The sequence below is a fragment of the Sus scrofa genome, chromosome 1, assembly GCF_054392235.1.
Source record: "Sus scrofa isolate SSC_HxYL_T2T_F1_AM1 chromosome 1, Sscrofa_HxYL_maternal_Yorkshire_Landrace_v2.0, whole genome shotgun sequence".
Taxonomy (NCBI): Eukaryota; Metazoa; Chordata; class Mammalia; order Artiodactyla; family Suidae; genus Sus; species Sus scrofa.
Window position 1 is genome coordinate 42,746,652 of NC_139383.1, and position 23,348 is coordinate 42,769,999.

At 40.2% G+C, this 23,348-nt stretch overlaps 1 protein-coding gene across 4 annotated transcripts in view; it reads left to right on the top strand.

Moving 5' to 3' along the window:
- Positions 1-3,232: 3,232 nt before the first annotated feature.
- Positions 3,233-23,348, top strand: part of MAN1A1 (mannosidase alpha class 1A member 1) — a 166,365-nt gene continuing 146,249 nt past the window's right edge. For 3 of the 4 annotated variants that reach the window (XM_021082358.2, XM_085009448.1, XM_085009443.1), the window contains exons 1-2: positions 3,233-3,503; positions 3,713-4,578. In XM_021082358.2, the coding sequence (XP_020938017.2) occupies positions 3,958-4,578 (621 nt within the window). In that variant the 5' untranslated portion in view covers positions 3,233-3,503; positions 3,713-3,957. 4 annotated transcript variants of the gene reach the window in all.

The window sequence follows — 23,348 nt, forward strand, 5'->3', positions numbered from 1 at the left end:
TTTTGTATATTTTGGTTTTTTAAGAATAAAAGCAAAAACCTATTCTGATTTGGAATTTGAAGACAATTAGAAAAATCACCTATAGGAAGATTTTTTAAATCAGGAATCTAACTTGGAGAATTTTGGTATTATTACACATATAAGTTAAATTCAATTTTTTTATTAGATTCTATTTTATTTTTAAATCAAAGAACAAAGTTTATCAAAAGGCTACTCCCATAAACCTAGTACCTTCTATAAACTTCATACTAAAAAATATTTTTTGTGATTTAATTTTTGAGAATTTATAGCTTTATAAAAACATTCATTCACCACAGTTTTCATTAAAATATTGTTGTTTTCTCTCTGTAATCCTTTTTATAATTATCATTATATTTAATTTTAGTCATGTTTACATAAAAGTTAAATTTACCCTTTGTTAAATGTTATTTTAAAAGCAGAGAAATCCACACAGTCAAATAAATTAAACATTTCTTTGTACTACTGGGAAGATATCGCCAACCGAAACCACATTTTAAAAAAATTACTTGATTCTAAGGATCTTATCTTGAAACACACAAAACAATTATAAATTTTCAAAGAAAGATACAGAAATATAGGTATTGGAAAGGGGAAAAGTAAGAATTAAGTTTGAAAGCAAACTTGCAAGAAGTATAGGGAATAACTTCAGGACAGGCTGGCCACATAGGAAAACACAACCAAGCATTTAAACAGAAAAAGGCAAAATTATTAAGGTTGCTAAGTTTACATTAGACTATTTATAATAAGGAAATAGGTAAGGTGTGGAGTCTGGATTTACAGGACATAGTCAAGGTTTTATTATTTAGAAAGCAGAACCAGTTGCCTTTATTTTTGCTTTACATCAGGATACAAAGCATTGAGTTTCCAACTGTAGAATATGTGCTTGTGGTATTGAAATCAGGGCAAAGTCTCAGATTTTGCTTCTAACAAAATGCAATTTTACTTATTGAACATTCTGTACTCCTCTCTTACTGTGAAAACACAGGGCTTTGCGTGGTTATTTTAAAGGGTTTTACATGGTTAATTTAGTTGGTATGTCTTTTCAAATGCCTTCTCTGTGAATTTTTTAAAAACTCGCTGTGGCCCAAATATGAGCATTCCCACATGTTTCTCATTCTACCTAACAGAGACTGGCACCCTATAATATATATATATTATATTCCATAATATAATATTCCATAATCAACCACCCATGCTAATTTCTTGTTGAACAAGAAGGCTTGAAAAGCCAGGCTTCACTCATAATAAATCTGTTTTATAAGATAAACAGATAAGAAGAAAGTAATGTTAAAATAAATTTCATAAAACTGAACAGAAATAAACAGAGCAGTCACTTTAAAAGATTTAAACACAATATAGATGAGTCAATTTAAAGTTTTTAGAGAAAAAAAATCTTTAAGTCCATATGCTAAATTTTGAATGTTTCCAGTATCAGAGATAGGTTAAATGCTCAAATTGGTTTGATATAAAATTAAAGAGTGCCAGAGGTAGAATTCAGTTTATAACTGTCTTTCATCACCATTTTAACATGCACTTAAACATAGATTTTATTGCTTTTCGGCACTACTTAGTAATATTAATTTTAACATTTCTAAATATTTTTGTGCTTATAAGATATAATACCATTATTAAAGTATAATAGCTGAAATAATAAATCATTCCAGAAAGGAGGATCATAAAGAGATTGGCTTTTAGGGTAATTAACTAATTATTATCTACCTACCAAGAGGTAACAATTTTAGGATGTTGTTGGAAACAAACGATATTATTTCACAGTGATGTAAATCTTTTCAGCCTATCTATAAGTTGCAGTTTAAAACAAAAATTACCCTATAGCATTAAAAACAAATATCATTGTTTTCTTTACAGACCTTCTAAACTTTGTTACCCTGCTTGGATATGCTGCACTCTTCTGGGCATAGAATTTCAAAACAGTTATCAAAAACCAAGCCACACAGCTGGCTTTATCAAACAATAATATCCCATTAACAGAAGCTTTGGGTGTATGACTCATGTTACACAAAACAAATAATGAGGGTTAAAATGAATACTTAAATGAAAACTGTAATAAGGATTTTTTAAATTTTATATTTTTTCATACAGCTTAACACCTGAAAACAACTGTATTGTGGGCACCTTTCTGAGAGGTCTCAGCTGTTTCCTTTTCTTGAAGACAGCAAGCAGAAACAGAGCTAAAAATCATGTTTCCAGAGCGGGAAGGGTAAAGGATATGGGACAAGACTGCTACAAACTAGTTTCCAGAAGTGGGAAGTGGGAAATCAGGCAACTTTTTCCTCTCTGATAACCCTTATTTCAGAGCAACAGGGGAATTGCGAATAGATTTTGGAAAATAAGGCTGTCTTGAAAACAATTTCTGTTGGACCAAGTCCTTACTTCCCTGGAAGTAGTCAAATCCAAGACAATTTCAACAGTGCTGAAATTTATTACTTGAAGTTATGGCAGCATAAAACTGTCTTCTTTAAATGGAAAATATGACCAACTTGTATGAGGTAAATGAATTTTGAAAGTGGGAGTGGGTGGGGGAGCTACGCAACTTTTTTTTCTTTTTAAAGGGGGCGAGGATGCATAGGAAGACTCCCAAGCAGCCACAAAACCAGCAGGTCTCTTGGGATTTAGAGGATGTTCCACCAGAGAGCTCCAAAGCTGAGCTCAGAAGCTCTCCAATTCACAGCTCCTCATCGAGGGACTTTTGGGTTAACTGCAACGGAGCAATGGGGGAATCCCTCCCTTGGCAAAAAGAGGGTAACTGGAGGAAAGACGCGCTTCACACCGTTCAAATCTGGCAGTTCTCTGCAAGACCCCGTCCTTATTCGGCCTCCCTCCGGGCAGGTCCCGCACCACCAGGCGCAGGTCCGAGGGGGCCGCAGGGGGATCCCGCATCAGCCCAGGCACCTAACCCACAACCCTAGAGCAACCACCCCCTGGGGCCTCTGGCCCGAAACCCCCGCGGGATAAACTCGCCGACCTCGGGCCCCGCCCGCTGCCTCGCGCCTCCGGGCCCCGCGACCTCCCCACCCCCGGCCGGGCCCCTGCGAGGCTGCGCTTCCCGTAACTCCCCTCCCTGCACTGCCCCCTCCCCGCCTCGGCCCCGCCCCCGCGGGACCCTGAGCCGCGTGCGATTGGCCCTGCCGCGCCATCACTCTCCGGACGCGTCACCGCCCTCGTTTCCGACCGCCCAGAGACCGGCAGTGGTGGTAGTGCTCGCGGGGCCGCGGTGGAGGGCATAGTGCTGTCCTGCTCTCTCCCACTCGCCCGCGGGTCGGCGCGCTCGCCCAGCTGAGCAGCATCCAGGGCTGCGGGGCAGTCGGACTGCACGCTCAGCCTGAGAAGCAGAGACAGCTAGTCCTAGCTTCGGGATGGGGAGCCGGCGAAGTTGACGAGCCCACCACCCGCGCTGCGCCTCTCCTGTGCGGAGGCGCTCTGCCCTCTCCAGGAGGTGCCCGCGCACGGCCCTGCTCCAGGTGTGCGCGGGACACCCAGCCCCCGAGACCCGAAAACTTCACCCCAAGTCCAAAGAGTGGTTTCCGAGGGCGGTGCCGGGAGCCAGACTCCGAACTCCGTGAAGGGGGAACTGTCCTGGTGGCTCGCACGGCCGTCTGAGGGCGGAGACCGGTGGAAACTTTATCACCATCATCGTAATTACTACGTTTTACTGTTTCTCTCCCCGCAGGGGCTACAGCCAGAGGTCTGTCGCGCGTGTTTGTTTGCCAAAGGAGCCGCTTGGGGGAGAAGACTCGAAGGGGAGTTGTTCCCCAAGGGATACCTGCAGCCCAGGCAGGGGGTTTGGGCGGCCTGGATGCACAGGACCCAGCCCCGCAGCCGCTGACGCCGGGCGGCGGCGAAGTTTGGCTGCTGAGCGGCGCAGAGCAAGGCCACTGGACAGCGGGCAACCCTGCGGCCGTGGCAGCGGGAGCGATGCCGGTGGGGGGCCTGTTGCCACTCTTCAGCAGCCCGGCGGGCGGCGGCCTGGGCGGCGGCCTGGGTGGGGGGCTCGGCGGCGGCGGCGGCGGCGGCGGCAGAAAGGGGTCGGGCCCCTCCGCCTTCCGCCTGACGGAGAAGTTCGTGCTGCTGTTGGTGTTCAGCGCCTTCATCACGCTCTGCTTCGGAGCGATCTTCTTCCTGCCCGACTCTTCCAAGCTGCTCAGCGGGGTCCTGTTCCACTCCAGCCCCGCCCTGCAGCCAGCCGCTGACCACAAGCCGGGGCCCGGGGCGCGCGCCGAGGACGCGGCAGATGGGCGAGCCCGGCCCGGTGAAGAGGGCGCTCCCGGGGACCCCGCGGCCGCCCTAGAGGACAACTTGGCCAGGATCCGCGAAAACCACGAGCGAGCTTTGAGGGAAGCCAAGGAGACTCTGCAGAAGCTGCCCGAGGAGATCCAAAGAGATATCCTGATAGAGAAGGAGAAGGTGGCCCAGGACCAGATGAGTAACAGGATGGGGTTCAGGCTGCCCCCAGTGTACTTAGTACCCCTCATCGGGGCGATTGACCGGGAGCCGGCCGACGCCGCTGTCCGCGAGAAAAGGGCAAAGATCAAAGAGGTGAGTGCACCCAGGCTGGAAATTCTTCCGGACCTGCGATGTTTTTCTGGGAGAAACGACAAACCTTTGAAACTCATAAGACTGTAACATTACAATGTGGGGAGACATCGAGGTTTTCCACTTAACCTGGTGCAGTGTCAAAGGCTCTTTCGTTTTCCTTTCAGTATCATAGTAGATGTGGCCAATTATGATCCGAGGTTGAATCCCGTTGTTTTTAACTTGCATGCTCGGTGAGCATAAGCCACACAAGGTAGGTCTTAAATATATGGGTAGGTGCTGTGCAAACCTCTTTTACGGCCCAATACACGGTTAATCGTCGCTGAGAACAGTGGCAGTGAAGGTCCCAAACAGCCCCCCTAATAAAGCTTGGTCGTGGCTTTGAAATGAAGCTTGAATGTAAACGCGAAGCATCAATCACCCATGATAGAAAGATTCTAACAGCAAGCCAGCACACCCTGTTTCAGTCACGTGGCCGCATTCTGCCAGGTGGCGTCCTGTGTGTACTGACAGACTCCAAAGGTGAAACTTGAGAACTTCTATTATAGGGGCTACACTGTTGTTTACCTGTCAAAAAATGAAAAATATGAAAAGGCAGCCTATCCTCTCTTGCATTTCTGGTGTAGTCAGAGAAAGACTTTCATGTGATGCAACAGGTTTTCCACCAGAGCAGCACAATGATGACAAACTTAATCTAGGACAAACATAGACTTTGATAAGTCTTTAATGATTTCCTATCTGTAATTTTTGGTTGGAACTTATAACATATGGATAATTCATGGCTAGCTTAAAGCTGAAGAGGACCTTAAAAATCATTTTAGACTGTCATTTGAAAGGTAAAAATTGAAGGCCCCAGAATCAGTTAGTGACTGAGTCAGGACTTGAAGCCTGGACTTCCTCTTCTCACCAGGCTCTCTGTGAACATAACTCCTTTCACAGTTAATCTCCCTGGGAAACTGTGCCTGCCTGGATTTTTCGACAATCCCAAAAGCTGTAGGAACCATATTAGAAGTATTGCAGCCCAAATCTCTTCCTTCCAATTTCTAAAACACACTATGAGTGGAAGTAATATTTTTGTCATTTTTTTTAAAGGCTCACAGAATTCCTAGGAAAATAAATTTTGTGTTTTGATATTGGGCAGGTAATCAGGAAATGAAGCTTCTGGAGTCCCCTCATTTTCAGAGAGTAAAAAATTTTGAGTTTGTAAAGAGGTTATTTAAGTGGCTGCAGAATGGAGGCAGCTTGGTTGTCCTAGGGTTTGTGATTTTAATGTAAAGATCAGATGAATTTGGTTAAGCAGTAACAGCTAGTTAAAGTGGATCTGGGTCCCTTTCGGTTCCTTCTAGGCAGGATGCCTTTATCCATCCCTGCTGTGCAGATAGCTTCCTTCCACAGACCATCAGCCTTTCTGCTTGAGACCCTTCCTCAGGCACAGAACCCTCCTATGCTTGGGGGAATGGGTTTTACTCCCCTTGACAACTTTGGCTAGCAGTTTTCCTTCTCCTTGTAACCCTGCCAGGGCTACAAAATCAAGAAGGTGGAGAAAAGGTCTGCTTTCACCAACTATCTCCTCCTCTTTATCTCTCACTCTCATTGAAAATATCCAACCAAAATCCATAAATTAGCCCCAAATCTCTACCTGCTATGTTTCTCTTAAGTTTGAAGCAGTAGACTTCCTCACGTTTCATGCCTCTTAATTCCTATAAACTGCCAGTTAGTGCAGATCATAGTTGTCCAAGAAAATTATTTTAACTACTAAAGGTGCATGGATGTTAAAAAGCTACTGGTACTGACCATTAGTGATTAAAAGTGCATTTAGAGCAGAAGCACTGGGACAGTAGCAGTCAGTTCAGGACAGCATATCACCATATGCATATCTTGTCCCTGTTAGAGCCATGTTATCTGTGTCTCTCAATCAAAGGCCTCAATTAACCATGTAAAGGAAATTCATGTAGCTTTCTGTGTCCATGTGGGCTAACATCTTCACACCTAGATGTTTTGAAACTGTTCAGTCTTACATAAGGTGGTGGAACTAAATGGGTTCTTTAAATTTTCATGTTGCCATGAGAACCCAAGGGGGGAAAAAGCCTGCCTAATTAGCTTCAGTATTTAGTCAGAGGCTAACGGGAAGAAATGGATTATGGTTTTTCATCAGATTAGTTCAGACAGATGTGTTCCTTTGTAAACCAAAAAAAAAAAAGTAACTCAGGCAGTTCTAAAACTGCTGGAAATGTTCAGTTTTAAAGAGGAAAGAGTGGTTGCCCATTGTAAATAAGCCACTGGACTTCACATATTTAGATTTAGATTCAGTTTCAGGTACCACCATGTATGCCTTGTCAGGGACCAGTAGATCTTTGCCTTGATCTTGATCTTTCTTGTGCCTGTGTTTTCTAGTTCTTTTTATATGCTTAGATTCTCTGTCACACCTGATTGTACTAACAGTTTTATAGGTAAAATTGAGAAGGTATAAGTAAGTCTAACATGTTGGGAGCTTCGAGTATAATGTCTGAGCCAAACTTTCATTTTGTAAATTTGGTTTAAAGAAAGCCAATACTATTTTTATATTGCCAACAGTTGTGTTACTGGTATGGTGGTAAATTTTTAGCAAATTTGTGCCAAGGGGAAACAATCTGTGATTTCACATAGGATATTTTATCGCCTAGTACCCTTCATGAAAAGATCCTACATGCTTTCCAGTCCTGATTTGATGGATAGTTAATATTTGATGTAAAACTTAAAATGGAAATGAAGACAGCCTCCCCCATGAAAACTTTGTAAATAAATTAACTCTGAAATTTGTAATATACACATTATCTATTTTTATGAGATTGATCTTTCTAAAATTGTGCTCAAGTTGTCCTTTGCTTTAAAAAGCAGTGATAGACAAATGAAGCACAGAACATAAAGAGCACCATGGAATTTTTAGAAAAATAGTCCCTTTTCCCTTCTACCCCAATTCTTTTTTTAAAAATCAGGAGGATTTTTAGGGGACGTCTACACAAAGAGCCTGCACAGTCCTTTAGGAGTAGAGCCCTAATCTTAATTTAGAGCATGAACTTTTTTTTTTTTTTTTTTTCTTTTCATTCTTCTGGAACTATAGTGAGAGTTGCTGAGTAATAGGGACTGTATATTATCAGTGGGTTCCCGCCTTTTCAGCCTGGAACCCCCAGCAAATCTAAATGGGGTGGAGTGGAAAGGCTGACAGCCAGCTTTGTGCCTCTAAAGTCAGGTTTTAGGACCAGTTAGCTATAGGGTCACAGTTGTCTTCTCTAGGTTTCTCAAAACAGGCTTCAGTTTTCAATTCCAGGCCTATGTAGGTATTCATAAATTTAAAGAAAATTTTCATATTGATGGCTAAAGGTGCAAATATGTTTTTATGCCTTTGCCTAGCCTTAGGTTGTTCTTAGGTCTACAATATGTGTTAACTGCTGACAACCCTTTTATTAAAGATCAGACATAGGGACAATTTACCTTGACAGATTAAAATGGAGCATTTTTATTTTGAAACTTAACTCTCGAGTTGCCTGGTGTGAAAAATAATAGTTGCCAAATCTAAAGGCCACAATTTGAAGACCTAACTCTGAAGGCGCTTGGATGCCCTGAGATTACCTTACCTGTTCTGCTCACCCTGCTCTGAAACACACCGGCCATTGACCATGAGTAAATGTGAGACTTCCCCTGACACAGACACACACTCTTAAGACCTTCCCCAGAGCAGGTAGGTCATGGAGGGTTTGCGGTAGTTTCCCTCTTTAACAAGTAAATGAATGAATTATGATTTCAGCAGCGTAAGTACTAGGGTAGATGCTGACTGTCGAACGTTAATATGGGAAAGCAAGGTTGTTAATAGATAATTATGCTCAGCTTGATTTTCTGTAAGCTGTTGGTAATTTGGGAGGAGTATTCTGTCTTTCTCTTATCAAGTAATTTAACATTCACAGAATGGAGCTGTATACAGGCCCTAGAACCTAGTTAAGGCTATGGAATAGAGATAAAAAAATGCATTTTCAGGTAAATGCATCTGTATTTTGGGGTGAGCTAATAACTTAAAACACCTTGAGAAATTTATCCTCCTATTTCACATGTGTGAAAAGTGTCTTTAGATGAGATCCGAATTTGTAGGAATTCAGCGGCTTACTTCACATATTTGTATGAAATTATTTAATAAGCTATAGTTGTACACATTCTTTATTAGAGTTTAAATCATGTGTCTCAAGGTGAGAGGGAAGGAATACCTACAGATCAGTGTGAGTGATGAGAGCTAAGTATACACGGTTGATCAGCACCGCACTGATCATCATTCCCCGTCACCAGTAGAGAACCTGGGCCTTTTGAGTTCTTTGTAATGTACAAAAGCATAAAAATGTATGTGTTTGTCAAAAGAGAGTTTGGGCTGGTCAGAATAGGAACAGTGTCCCTGTGGGCTCCAGGAATAATACTATGACAAGCCATTCCCCTAATTATACAGAAATGGTCGAGGTGAAACCAATGTTTGTAAGGAAGAGACTTTCTTTGGGGAAACTAAGTCTTGACTTTTCCCTCAGTGTAGTTAGTCTAGTGCCTTGTTTAGTGTTAAATAATTGAACTACCTCTAATCCCCCACCATTCACTCCTAAATCTTGTTTAAAGGTCCTTTACACGAAGTCTGCAAATTATTTTTTCTGTTACCAAAAATATGCCATAAAAATTATCCCTCTCTGACTTTTAAACATACACATATGCTCTCACCCCTAAAATATTGCATCTGAATGAGACTTTAGAGATAGCTACAGCAGAGGCAACTGAGACACAAAGATTGTTCTGAAAATCATTTTGCTAGTTAGGGGTAGAGTTGAGAATAGCCAGCCCTCAGTGAATGTTGCCCACTATCCTGACATGGCTTTGCCTCCTAAGTAAAATGCCAAAGAGATGTATAAAGTGACTACCTGTTTCATTACTTGCATACCCTAATGCCCAATGAATACAAAGCACAGCCAATTCTGCCATATTCTAATTTTCATCTCATATTAGTTACATTAACTACAGTAATTTTTTTTTTAATCTTACTGGGGCATGATTTAGAAGGCCTCTTCTTTTTAAAGCCACACAGGGAAAATCTGATAAGACATCTTTTTCTCCTTATTAAGATATCAGCAAAAAGCAGAGACATTTGTAAGCATTCACTTGGACATTCTTTATAAAGAGAGGTGGGGAAGAAACAGGGAGGAAAAAAAGAGAAAAGGGGTATACTACTGTGGGGGAACTCTTTTAAAGTAAAAATAGATGTGCTCTTTTGACATTGCACAATGCACAACAGAAGAATTGAAAGCTAATCTGAAGGACTATACTTTTTTTTCTTTAGACATATGCTTAATGATATCGCTTATATGTGAAATCTTAAAAAAAAAAAAAACCATGGCAAACTAGTGAATATGACAAGAAAAAAAAAAAGCAGATTCACAGATATAGAGAACAGCCTAGCTAATGGTTTCCACTGGGGAGAGGGAAGAGGGAGGGGCAGTATAGAAGTAGGGGAATAAGAGGTACAAACTATTAAGTATAAGCTGTAAGGAGACATTGTACAACATGAGGAATATAACCAATATTTTATAACAACTATAAATGGAATATAACCTTTAAAAATTGTGCATCACTATATTGTAAACTCATAACTTACATAATAAGCAAATTGTATAGCAGCTATACTTACCTTTTAAAAAGAAAAGTAGACATACGTTTAAAAATCACACCAATCTATGGGTTCTTCATTATAGGAGCACAGAGTTCTCTTTACCCAAGAAGTAGGTCCTGATGATCTCTGGATCCCCTCACCTGCCCTGCTTCATCATTGGTAGCAATGTGGTGTGGTGAGAAGAGCTGGTTTGGGAGTCCGATGACCTGAGTCTGGACCTGGCCTCTTCCATTTACTAGCTTTGTGACCTTAAGCAAGTTGCTTCAACTATCAGAGCTTCAGTTTTCTCATTTATTTATGGAGGTAATAAAAGTACCTCCTTTGCTGGATGAGAAAAGTTATAGGTGATCATCCGCAAAAAGCACTTAGAATGGTGTCAGGTATGCAGTGAGTGTATAATAAATGTTGCTTGCTCTTATTACTGTTATTAGTCACTGCCTAGAGCCATCAAGCCAAGATTATGCTGTTTCATATACCGTTTAATACATCAGGGAAGTGGGTAACAATGTTTCAGAAAGTTCTCAAAAACAGTTCAAAGTAAGTTTGCTTAAAGGGATACATTTCCAGTTCATTAAGATCATCTTTTCAGACAGCTATGATTTTATTGTGCTGCTATCAACTCTGACTTTCTCACATTTCTGCCGAACTTCAAAAAACCTTTGGTATCCTTAAAATTATATACTTTCCAGCTTTTGTACTTCAGAATAGGTGTTAAAGAATTAATTTGTCTCTTTCTTGCAGTCAAATGTGCTCGTTCCTCACGTACTGTCTTCTCAGGATGATCCCGGTCCTTGAGTTGCCTCCTTATGCGTGGAAATTGTTCTCTAAAATAAGAGAAAAAGAGGGGTGAAGTAAAATGCATTTTACCCTGTTTTGTCTTTGGAGGAAAGTATTTAAGAAGTGAGAAGAAAATTATTTTAGACATAGCAAACATTTATATCATTATGATCAATTCTATAGTCAAAGCTCGGTCTGTCACCTAGTAGTCAAAATTCACATTAATTAGTTGTGCTCTGTAACACAGATTTTGGCCTTTCTTGAGAGCTTTGAATGTAGATTTATTGGAGTATTAGGCTTCTAAGGACCTCAGGGGTTCCGAAGGCCAGTACTCATTTTACAGAGGAGGAATGGGGCCCTGTGAGCTGTGACCTCCTGCGATTCCCCCCAGTGCACTAACTGGAGCTGGAAACCTCTTAGCCCTCAGGCCCGCTCTGCCCATGTTATCTTGACTCTAATAAGAACAAAGGCTTTGGAGGCCGGCTGGCCTGGTGCTCCCTCCTCCTCAGCCCTGAATAGCAGGCCAGCAAGAAGCCCCACTGAGACCATCCTAGAGGGAGATGGACTGTCTTTGCTTGGGTAGGGTGTAGCCTGAGAAAGCAATCCCAGCCAATTCTGTTGCTCTGAAGATCTAGGCAGCACAGACCCACCCCCACGGAGTCCTGATAAAGACTTCTGTGATCATTAGGTACTTGAAAGAAAAGCAAATGAGATTAAGGCCTAAGAGCATTTAAAAGTCAGCAGCCTTCATTTCTGTCATGAATACTCTGGCAGTTGCTTTAGGTATATTTGAGCCCAGCAGACCTGCAGATAATCCAGAACAGAGATAATGAAATTAAAAAGCCCATGTAGCCTTTGGATTTACTTGACTTTTATGACTAAAATGCCTCCCTCCCTTCCTTTTTTCTGTCAGTCCCTTTGTCTCCCTTGCTCTTAAGCTTATCAAAGGCCTGGCCCCTCATTTGCTCCCCTACTTTCCGGTCACTCCGTTGACACGGTGGCACTCAGGCCACATTAACTTTGATTTGCACTTTTTCATGTGTTTATATGTGGGTCCCCCATTAGAGTGTGCTGTCTTCAGTCCTTAGGGTGCTTAGTATGAGAGGAGGCCTGGGAGAGAGGGGATGAAAACCTGATGAAGGATGCTGAGTTCTGCAGGGGTGGTTTAGTAATAACAGCACACTATACATGAAAACAGCTTTTGCTGCAGTGCTGGTGGAAACACTTGTTTGGCTTGCCCAGGAGTTGATGAGAAAAGCTATGGTGATAGAGATGTGCACGGGCCTGTGAATGGCTGTGGTTGAAACATGAATTCAGGCCATCCAAAGACCACAAGCCATCGCTGGACGCTTTCTATCTGCCAAATCCTTCTTCATAGAAAGTTCTTCTCAAAGTCCTATGAAGAGCACTTGATTCTTTTAAGGGACAAGAAGGTCCAGAGATAGGAGGCCAGGGCTCCTGGCCCCCATGGCCACATGCAGCTTCCCCAAGCTGATGTTTGGGACATGACTGTCTGACTCTTGTTCCTCTTTTGCAAGAGTATGTGCTGCAACTATTGAAAGGTTGTGTTTCTTCACTATATGTCTGTCTGTCAGGGCACAAGGCCAAAGGACGGACCTGTGGCCTGATTAAGGCAGCCCAGGGGGTGTACCTAGTCTCAAAGTCTCATCCGACAGCCTGAAATTTCACTATCGGTGCCTCCGTTTTTTGTTGTTGTTGTTCTTGTTGTTGATACATTGCTTCTTAAAGGCTGCTATTAAAACAATATCACTAAGGTTACCCAGTAGAAATTATACTTTGAGATTTGTCTTAGTGAAGATAAGAACATGTTTGTAAAAGAAGCAGGTATTTCTAGTGTTATTTCATTAAAAAGTAATGCTTGCTTAGGAAAGAATATTTTCAAAGTACACAGGAGTAGAAAAAAGAAAAAAAAAAATCCTTCGCAGTTCTGTCACTCAGTCATAAGCAGTGTCAACATGACTTCCTACCCCAACACATAGTTATTTTTTTCCCACAGCTATAACCACACACTATATATATGTTTGTTCATTTTCTTTTAAAGTATCATTTTATGATAGCATAATATATGAAATAGAAACATTGTCATTTATTTAATCATCCTCTTGAACCTGAACATTTAGATTATTTCCAGCTTTTTTTTTTTTTTTTTTTTTTGGTTTTCATTTAAAAGTGCTGAGATAGACACCTTTGCCCATTAAGAGTCCAGCTCATTTTTCATTGCTCCCAACCCTCATAAATAGGATTTCCCCTTAAATTTCCTCATAGGGGAAATGAATGGGTCAGAGGATCTAGTACATTTTGAAGGATGACTTTCCAGAAACAATGTATACTTCTACCTATAATATAATGAACCTAGTCTTGACTCTGTAAGTTTCATGGATGATGAAACAATATCTATATTTAATTTACCTTTGAGCAGCATTTTCTCCTGTGTTGGTTGACTAGTTGGATTTCCTCATGGTGAATTGTATAGAATGAGGAAATTTTTAAAGGAGCAGAATTGGGACAAAGGCAAAGCTTGGAGACCTAATAAGTGCAGTGTCAGACCAGATGGAGCTAAGAAGCTGGCTGGAGGGACATGAGCTTCTGAAAGAGGCAGAGTCCTGAAAAGCAATAGACAGGACTTTATTAAAAAACAACAACAAAATGAACTTCCTTGAGTTTGACTCCTAGGATAAAAAGTGCTCCTTGTTAATGGGAGTGCCTACCAAACACCTCAGCTAAGACCCAGCCAGCCAGCTTCCATCGGCTCATCTTCCCTTGCTATCTTTGAGTTTTTGCATCAGATATTTGAGGAAGGCGTTGGCCTCTCAAGGAGTCTGGAAAAAGAGGGAGGGATCTTCTCTTTTAGGATTCATCAGGATGACTTCCTAATATTTTAAGATCGTAGTTGAAGCTCAAAAATAATCCAGCTACAATTTCAGAAATGGTTTTAGTGATGCTAGAAAAGGGCAAGTCTTGTTAAAGAAGAAAAATTAACCGAAAGGAAATTGTTGGTAAGATTTCATAGCAATATACACTTTTATGTTTGAAGGGGCAGACTAATCCTTTGTATCTTAGAGGCCTTTGGTATTTTAAATAGGGACTTATAAGTATGCATTTTGTCTAAGGTATTTTATTTTAGAAGAAAAGAAAAGCATTCATTTATGAAGTCTAGGCTTTGGGGGGTTTTTTTGTTTTTGTCTCTCTTTTTTTTTTTTTTTTTTTTTTTGGCTAATTCCTTCAAATGAACATGGTTTTAGTCATGCTTTTTTAAGATAGTAAAGAGCTGCGCATTTCAAAATGTATTTATATTCTGACCTTGGTTAGTTCATAAAAGTCTGCCAAACACCAGAACTGTTTAAATTTGGCTTTGAGACTGCGTTAACATGGTGAATAATGATTGACACGAATGTTCTATATTATTTTTATAAATTGTGGTTTGAGATGATAGTAATTTTAGAATATTTAGGATGTTATTCTCTGAGACATGTTATTTTTGTAGTCAACTAGCAGTGTTGATTGTTATAATGTGTCTACTCAACTACAAGTTTTCATCTCATGGCTGGAAATGCCTCAGCAGGCCATGTTGTGATTTCAGGAATTATTGGCCTGAGTCAGCAATTTGATAAGGCAGTCTTAAGATGTGTAAAAGGGATTTTATATAGGAACAAGCAGATTTTATGATTGGCCTGTATTTAGTACATTGTATACATTCATTAATGTTAAGCATTTTGGTTAGTCTTCATTATTTAATCCCCTTAGGGTTTGCTTAACTTAGAATGCAGAAAGAACTTAGGGTAAAAAAAAGGCAGGTAAGCTGGGAGTGAGTAATTGGAGGAACATAAAAAAATGAAGATGAATTATTCTCTACAGTTGAAGGCTGCTTTCCCAGTTAGAGTGAATAAAAATTATGATTTATTAAGTGTTCGATCAGTAATAAGATAAAGCCACAGCAGAGGTTAGAAATACTTGCATTTTTGCTTACTCCAAGAATATAGAATCTCTGTGATGTTGGTTCTTCACAGTCAGGAATCTGTTACAGGACTGTCATGGTGAGAGCAGGAGAAAGAGCTTCCCGGTTATTCACTCACTGGAGCAGCTAGTCCCAGGCCTTGCCCACAGGAGGACCCAATATAAAGACTTGTTGAATGAATACACCTTTTTATTTTTTTATTTTTAAATGATTTTTATTTTTTCCATTATAGCTGATTTACAGTGTTCTGTCAATTTTATACTGCACAGCAAAGTGACCCAGTCACACATACATATATACATTGTTTTTCTCACCTTATCCTCCATCATGCTCCATCGCAAGTGATTAGATAGAGTTCCCAGTACTATATAGCAGGATCTCATTGCTTATCCATTCCAAAGGCAATAGTTTGCATCTATGAACCCCAGATTCCTACTCCACCCAATTCCCTCCTCCACCCCTTGGCAACCTCAAGTCTGTTCTCCGAGTCCATGAATTTCTTTTCTATGGAAAGGTTTATTTGTGCTGTATATTAGATTCCAAATATAAGTGATATCATATGACATTTGTCTCTCTCTTTCTGACTTACTTCACTTAGTATGAGAGTCTCTAGTTCCATCCACGTCTACAAATGGCATTATTTTGTTCTTTTTTATGGTTGGGTAGTATTCCATTGTGTATACATATCACATCTTCTTAATCCATTCATCTGTCAATGGACATTTAGGTTGTTTCCATGTCTTAACTATCGAACACACCTTTTTAAACAAGCATACCAGGAGGACTTACTCAGGTTAAATGTGATACCCTTCCCCCTTTAAATAATCACATATGCCCCCCCTTTAAATAATCACATATTCCAAAAGTGGTGTCCACTCACCCTTGGAACCCCTTCACCCTTAGAACCCCTTCAACTTGTCCTCATGGGCCAAAAACCATTGTCTTAGAGGGGAGACATGATTCCATACCACAGCAGTGACCTGAGTCCTGCTGTGATCCTTAACTCACTAAGCCACCAGGGAACTCCTTGATTTTTTTTTTAATAGCAATCAAAAATCATTCAGAACCAGATCTAGTGAATAAAGAGATCCATCAATGTAGGAAACACCTTTTCTAATTTTAAAGTTGTTTTCAGAATGATTTATAAAATGAAAAACTGTATTCATTTTCTTAGGTGACTTGTAAACTGGCTGTGAAGGTGGTTCATAAAAATCTTTTAAGCAAATGTAACATTGCAGAGGTAAATGTGAATACTCGTGAGATTCCTTTGAAGCTCGACACTTACTTGGATGTAAAAACTCTTGTTTCACTTCAGAGTTAAGTCTGCTTTATATTTACACCCAACATTTTGTTTTTCATGTCTGATTTTTAAACTAGGCACAGTCCGCATTCGTTTCTGTTCATTATTATCTAGAGTTGTGGACTGCGTTTAATAAGGGCTGTCATTTTTCTTACATTTCAGTTTTATACATGATACACCCTATTTAAAGTTGGTGTGTTTTTTTTTCCCTATTCCAGCAAAAATTTTTGAGAGAGAATGGTGTTTTTATAAATAGTGCTTACAGTACCACCTTGAAATGAAAATTCATAGTTGAGGTGGTGTTTTCATTAGAGAAATTAGAATTTAATAAAAATACTCTCTGTAAGACAATGTAGTATTTTGAGAAAGAACCTTAATCTTCTGTTTCCCAATTTGGCATTGTATCTCCTGAAAAGTGTTGTCATATATAAACAGTTGCATGATAGAGGATCTGAATTTCATGAATTTGCACATAAATCCTTTTCCAGTCCATTCTGCAGATCATTATTAGATTAATCTTCCTAAAATATCACTTCTCTCATGTTGGCCAATTCAGGTTTTAGTGGGCCTCATTTCCTTTGGAGCACAGATTCAAAATTTAGCCAGCTTCAGAAGCACCTGGAGAGCATGTTAGCACACAGATAGCTGGTTGCTGCCCCTCGAGTTTCTAATTCAGTAGGTCTGGGTGAGCCCCAGAATTTGCATTTTTAATATGTTCCTGTGGTTGATGCCAATACCACTGGTCAGTGACTGCAGTTTAAAAAACATTGTTCTGGAATGATGTTTGCTAGGCTGGCATTCATAGTCTTCTGCAAACCCGCCTTAGTTTGCTGGAGTCACATCCCACATCCCTTAAATTAGGAGGGACTCTCTGCTTTACCTAAATGTGCATAGTTACTGTCTCCAAGACATACCTTATTTTTTTTTTTTTTCAAATGGAGTGTCTTCTCACTTGCTCAAAACTTAGCTCTCCATGAAGCCGTCTCTCAAATTCTCAATCTTTACTAATCTCTCCCTTCTCCAAAATCACATGACATTAATTGTTTCTGTCTTTGGCCGGTTGCTAATTTCATGAGCATGGTTATCTTTCAGCTAGATTTCAAGCCTTTTCAGTATGGAGACACCTTTCTCTATTCCAGAGGTTCATGGCACAGAATTTAACAGTAGAAGGCAATTTGTCCTAGATATAACCAAAATGAGAAACAATTTAAATATATCACCAAAATTCTTTACAACCTGCTCAGACTGTGAAACAAGATGGCAGAATGGAAACCTTCCGAGCCTTCCTTTTACCTATGAAATTGGGCTGACAATTTTCTTGGGCAGAGTTGTTCTAAGAATTAAAGTAGAAAATGTATGTGAATCAGCACAATTCAATAAATAGTACTTGTTTATTAGCAACTAGGGATTGATTGAAGTAATAGGTTAAGGAAAGGTGTTGTAGGTAAGACCTGGTTTTGAGAGGTCACTTCCAGGAAAGGAGAGAATGTTTTGGCTGCAGCTTTGCTGTGTTAACCAATAGTTTGTATTTTCTGTTGTTACCTCCCTCCTTAGTTGTTGCCAAAGTTCCTGCTTCTGGGGCAGGAAAGTAAGCATTCTTTGCCTCTTTTCAGTTGTTACCTCACAGAAATACTGCCCATCCTTGGGAAAACCAGGGAGAGGGTGTCTGTTCATCAGTGGTCATTTAACTCTGGCTTCCTGGCCTGGTGTCACACAAACGCTCAGGTTCGGAGTGAGGGGGAAAAAAAAAAAAAAAATCAGAGGAGAAGAATGAAATCTAAAATACCTTAAAGGCATAGAAAGAAATGTTTTATGAGCAGAAAAAGCTAAAAATGTTTCATTTAGAGTTAGCTACGGATATAAATTTAGCTCAATAATTGGGCATATGGTGCTTTCATTTAGGAAGTATCTACACCCTTTGTGATAAGATCCTTTGGTTATTAGAGCTGCCGCAGCCTTAACTACATCAGCAGCAGAGATTCCTAGTGCATTTAAAACAAGAATTGAAGAGTGACATGGAAAACAGAATTAATAATTTGTTCTTGGTTGGTTTTAATCTGCTCTTTATTAACTTTGTAGTTTATGCGTAGAGGATTAGGTTTGGAAATAGAACACCAACTTACATTCTAAAAGTTTACTCTTTTATTGTAACATCATATTAAAGACTTCTGAAGAACATTTTGGCTTAATTTAGTCTTAACATATGAGATGATGCTTAAGTTCTTATGATTCAACCTAAAACAGTAGGAAAGTTTTGATCCATGATATTATTTTAAATTTTAAGTTTTTTTCACATTAGATTTCAGAGCAGGATTTATTTAATAAAAACTGATTACTATTAAGAGGGAAAGGTATTCTTATTGGCCATGAGTATGTTTTATTTAGTTTCTTTTTCTTTTTTTTTTTTTTGGTAATGCCGCAGCCTCCACACCCAGTCCTATCTTTTTTTTCCAGTCTTAGAATTTAAATGTTTGCCATTGGTGGTAAGGAAGTAGGAAAAGTTAAAATCAAAGGATATTTGTATCACCCATGCCTTGTCAAATGTTTCTGAAGTTGATTGAAAATAGACAATTGTATTTTATACATAGAAAAGAGTCCTATTCCCAGATAGAGCATTGTGTGATAAACTGAAATACACACATTTAAAAACAGGTGTCCTTAGGAGAATGGGGGAGAGAAATACTGTTCATCTCTTTCTTTCTCAATGCTTCTTTAATATAGTCTCATTTGAATATGCCTATAAATCCGGGTTTCAGTGTTTGTGCTAATGTGGTTGTAGTTCTCCACCCACCTGTGATCTGGAGAATTACACTCTAGGTTCTGTAATGTAGAGGCACTAGAATTTAGAAGGGACTTCTTGGGAGACTAGGAAGAAGTTTGATAAACTATAATACCAGGACTGAGTTAACTAGTTACAGATTCCACATAGGGAAACTACTCTGGGTGTATATATTCTTGATAAGTGAAAGTTTTGACCTAAAAATCCTCTACTTTGATGTTGGTTAGGATTTTAGAGCCAAATACACACAAGTAATCAGGTATTCATTTTAGCTGTCTTAATTTAGCTTAACGGAGCTGTATTTTTCTGTCCTGCTTTTTTACCCATGCTGTTAATCAGCTTCCATCCTGTTGTGTTTTCTCTCGGGAAGAGGTAGTACTGATGACACAGAAGTAGTTAGCAGCTGAGCAGCACAAGTGGGATTATATATATTGCATATCCAATTACTAGTCACCTTAAAAAAAAATCAAGAGGTGACCGGGCTTATCAGCTGGGACCAAGCAGCACTCTGGCTTCCTGGAGAGGTGGATTCCGGACATCAGCCCTGGCACACAGACAGATCACCTTTTCCCTGATCTGCAGGCACTTGCTGTTAGGTTTTAGAATTTCTGAGAGAGAAAGCTGTCCAGTTACATGATTGGTTGGCATATTTGTGGGCCTTTGGCTCTCAGTGGAATTGCTTGAAAGCTATCTCAGGAAGGAATGCCTTTGATTGATTTGAAATCTCAGGCATCACTGTAGTGTTGCTAGGGTTTTCCAAAACACTGGAGGATTTTTGCAGACAGCACTTTCAGGAGCTGATCTGAAGGTGGTAAGCTAAACTGGCAGGAATGGCAGGTTCTTCCTCTTCTTCTAGGTGAGATTACTGCACCTCTGCTTCACTCTGGAGTGTCCTGCATTTGCAAACTCCAGGGGCACAGAACACGTTAATGATCATAAAAGAGCATGTCTGTGTATAATGCTTTCTAGTTTTCTATTCTTAAGACCTCACATTAGCTATTTCTTTATTAAGCAGAATTTGGTCTTAATATTTAACATAAGATTTTTATTCCTTAATTGATTCTTAAACCTTAGCTATTAATTTGCAGGTATATTTTGTGTAGGAATAACAACAACAATAGTAACTTTGCCTGATAATTTTCCCTTTTTCTCTAGATTTAAAATTGAGGTAACAGTCAAGACTAAATATTTAATAAAAAATAAAGCTTCTTGGTTATACTCTAAAATATGTTCCCTTCTTTCTCCCAATAAAATACATGTGTTATTTTACTTGTTCTGAGAATAGTCTCCTTAAGTGATTTTTCTATATAACTTGATCTATATATAACTAAAACAACCGATAACTAGATTTTTACCATCTCATCTTTTCATAGATTGTATCTCCTGTATCTGTGATTTTAATTCTAGAGTGGTGAAAAGTATGAAAAAGTAATACAGCATACATTTGTTGAGTGTTTACTTCTTGATAGGCACAGTGCTCACCACTTCACATGCATAAACTCATTTAATTCTCAGAAAAATCCTGTGCATTCAGTACTGTTTTTCCTACTTTACACACAGGGAGTTGAGGCCAACAAGGGTCAAGCAAATTGCCCAGGGTTACAGAGCTCTTGGGTGCCACACCTGGTATTTGACATGGGGTCTGCCTGGCCCAGGCACACATCCTACTCACACTGCACTCACCTTGATGACTGCCCCTCCTCACAACCCCATGCCTAGGGACCCTTGAGGATCTAACTCACCTTGACTGAGGAACTGAAATGTCCATCACAGAGTTACCCCTTTGCCTGAGGAGCATTAGGGAAGCAGGGGCACAAGTGTTAACACTGCTTCTGTCTCAGCATGTGGCAAAAAACACGCTGACATTTTTTTTTAAATGCATAATTCTGAAAGTACAACCCATGATCAGTTTGTTCAGAAAAGCTTCTCTTAAGAGTAATATCGTGTTCAACGTTAAGCATATGCTTATTATATATTAATATATGTGTATACACTTTAATGATATGTATGTACATAATATATACATGATTGTTGTGTATATAATTACCCAAAATAATACTTGAAACACTGACGTAAGTAATTGGGAGTTCTGGAAAGTTGTTTAAATCAAGATGGAGAGAAAGAAGATAGTCTCTGAAAGAAAGTCTAAATTTATTTCCCTTTCTCCCCTTCATCTTAGGGCAACTATGACTCTTAAATTTTAGAATAAGCAATCTTACAATAATTCAATTTCCAAGTGAGACATTCCATAAAGTGTGACCATGTTAACAAACAAAGTATGAATTTTGAACTCGTAATGAGGTATATTACCAAAAAAAGATTTCTGATTCAAAGTAATTCATTGTTACCCACTTGACAGTTTGGTTTTTGTTTGACAACAAAGACTTGTTTAATTGGTCCTAAGCAGTGATACCCCAGACCATATGTCTCTTTCTATAGTATCTTCAAATGGGCCAGTACAGTAATCCTACACATTCGCATGTTTTTTTTTTAAACTTTAATATTATTTCCTTTAATAAACTAAATTAAGAAACTTTTCAACAATGTGCTTCCCCAGATACTTTGGAGTACCATCCTGTGCAAAGCACTGGAGAGAGAGCAGTAAGCAAAACAGACAGAGCCACTGCCTTGTCTGAAATCCAGAGATAAAGAGCAAGACAGTGTGATAAGTGCTTTGGTAGGAGGAGTGCAGGGTGCAGTGGGAACATGTTATGGGGAAAGTTAGCCTGGGTTTGGGGGGGCTCAGGAGCACTTTCTAAAAGTAGTAAAGGATTAGAGAAAGCTGAACATGATTTGGACCTAGCCAGTTGAAGGGTAGGATGGAGAGAGCCACAGGGAATGGCACCTGTGATAGCTCTGAGGATCAGCCAGGGAACTGAGCCAGGAAAGGGCAGTTGACAAGAGAATGCTACAAAGTGGGCCAGGGAGTTCCCTGGTGGCTCAGTGGGTTAAGGATCTTGTGTTACCACTGCTGTGGCCTGGGTTGCTTCCATGGTGCAGGTTAGATCCCTGGCCCAGGAACTTCCACATGTGCCCCAGTGGAGTACAGCAGAGAATGGATCTTGCAAGATGTTCATACTTTTTATCCTGAGATCATTGAGAGCCAAGGAAAGTTTTAAGCTAGGGAAATGATATCAGTTTTGCCTTTTTGGAGAGTCAGAAGCAAGTGCTAGAAGACTCTACAGGATCCAGATGAGAGGTGATAATGGCCTTAATACACAAAGATAGTGAGGATAGCGACAGTAAACAGATCCTTGAGATATTTCTTAAATATTTACAGAACTCTTTGAGCACTTACATTGAGAGGGAGGGAGGAAATGGAATCAAAGACAGTGCTTAGGTTTCTGGCTTGCCCAAGGGATTGGGCATCAGTGGGGACCCAGGTGAAGGAGAGAAGTGAAGAGGCATGATGGATTTGATTGAGAGTGTTTTGCATTAAATGAGAAAGATGTCCATGTGGAAAAGGTCACTCATAAGCATTTGGAAATACACAATAAGGCCTGCAAAGACACTAAACTAGAGTTACCAATTTTAAGACTGTCACGCCATGGAAATAAATAAGCTCCCTCAGGGATAGAGTCCTATTAGAAGATTCCAGGCCCAAAAGCCTAAGGAACATCAACCTTTAAGGGACCTAAACAGGAAGAGACAACAGAAGGAGCCATCAGAAGCATCTGAAGAAAACTAGGGTGTAGCACTCTGGAGCATTTTGGGATATTTTCTGTTTTAAGTGGTGAGTCTCAGCAGTGTCAGGTGCTGCTGAGGAGTTCCTGTCATGGCTCAGCAGTAACAAACCCAGCTAGGATCCATGAGGATGCGAGTTCGATCCCTGGCCTTGCTCAGTGGGTTAAGGATCCAGTGTTGCCGTGAGCTGTGCTATGGGTTGAGGATGCGGTTTGGATCTGGTGTTGCTGTACTTCCTATCTCAGTAGTGGAGCCTTATCATAAGGAAGTACGGGAACCACTCTTTCATGAAGGCTGCCATGAATGGGACTAGAGAGACAGGGTAGTAGCTGCTGGATGACAAGGGACAATGGGAAGACGGAGTAGAGAAACATGTAGCCTGCTGGGCACCCATTTGGGGCTGGTGGCTGGGGATTTGTAATGGCCCCATCTGCCTGCTTCTTTAATATTTTTCTTTAGCAGGATTCAGCCACTCTGACATATTTGGCAAAGGCAGATGAATAGCTTGACTGGACTTGGGGTTTTCCTAAGTGTGTGGAACTAAGTACATGGTCCCAAGTGCTTTTTGGAAAATCTGATACAAAGA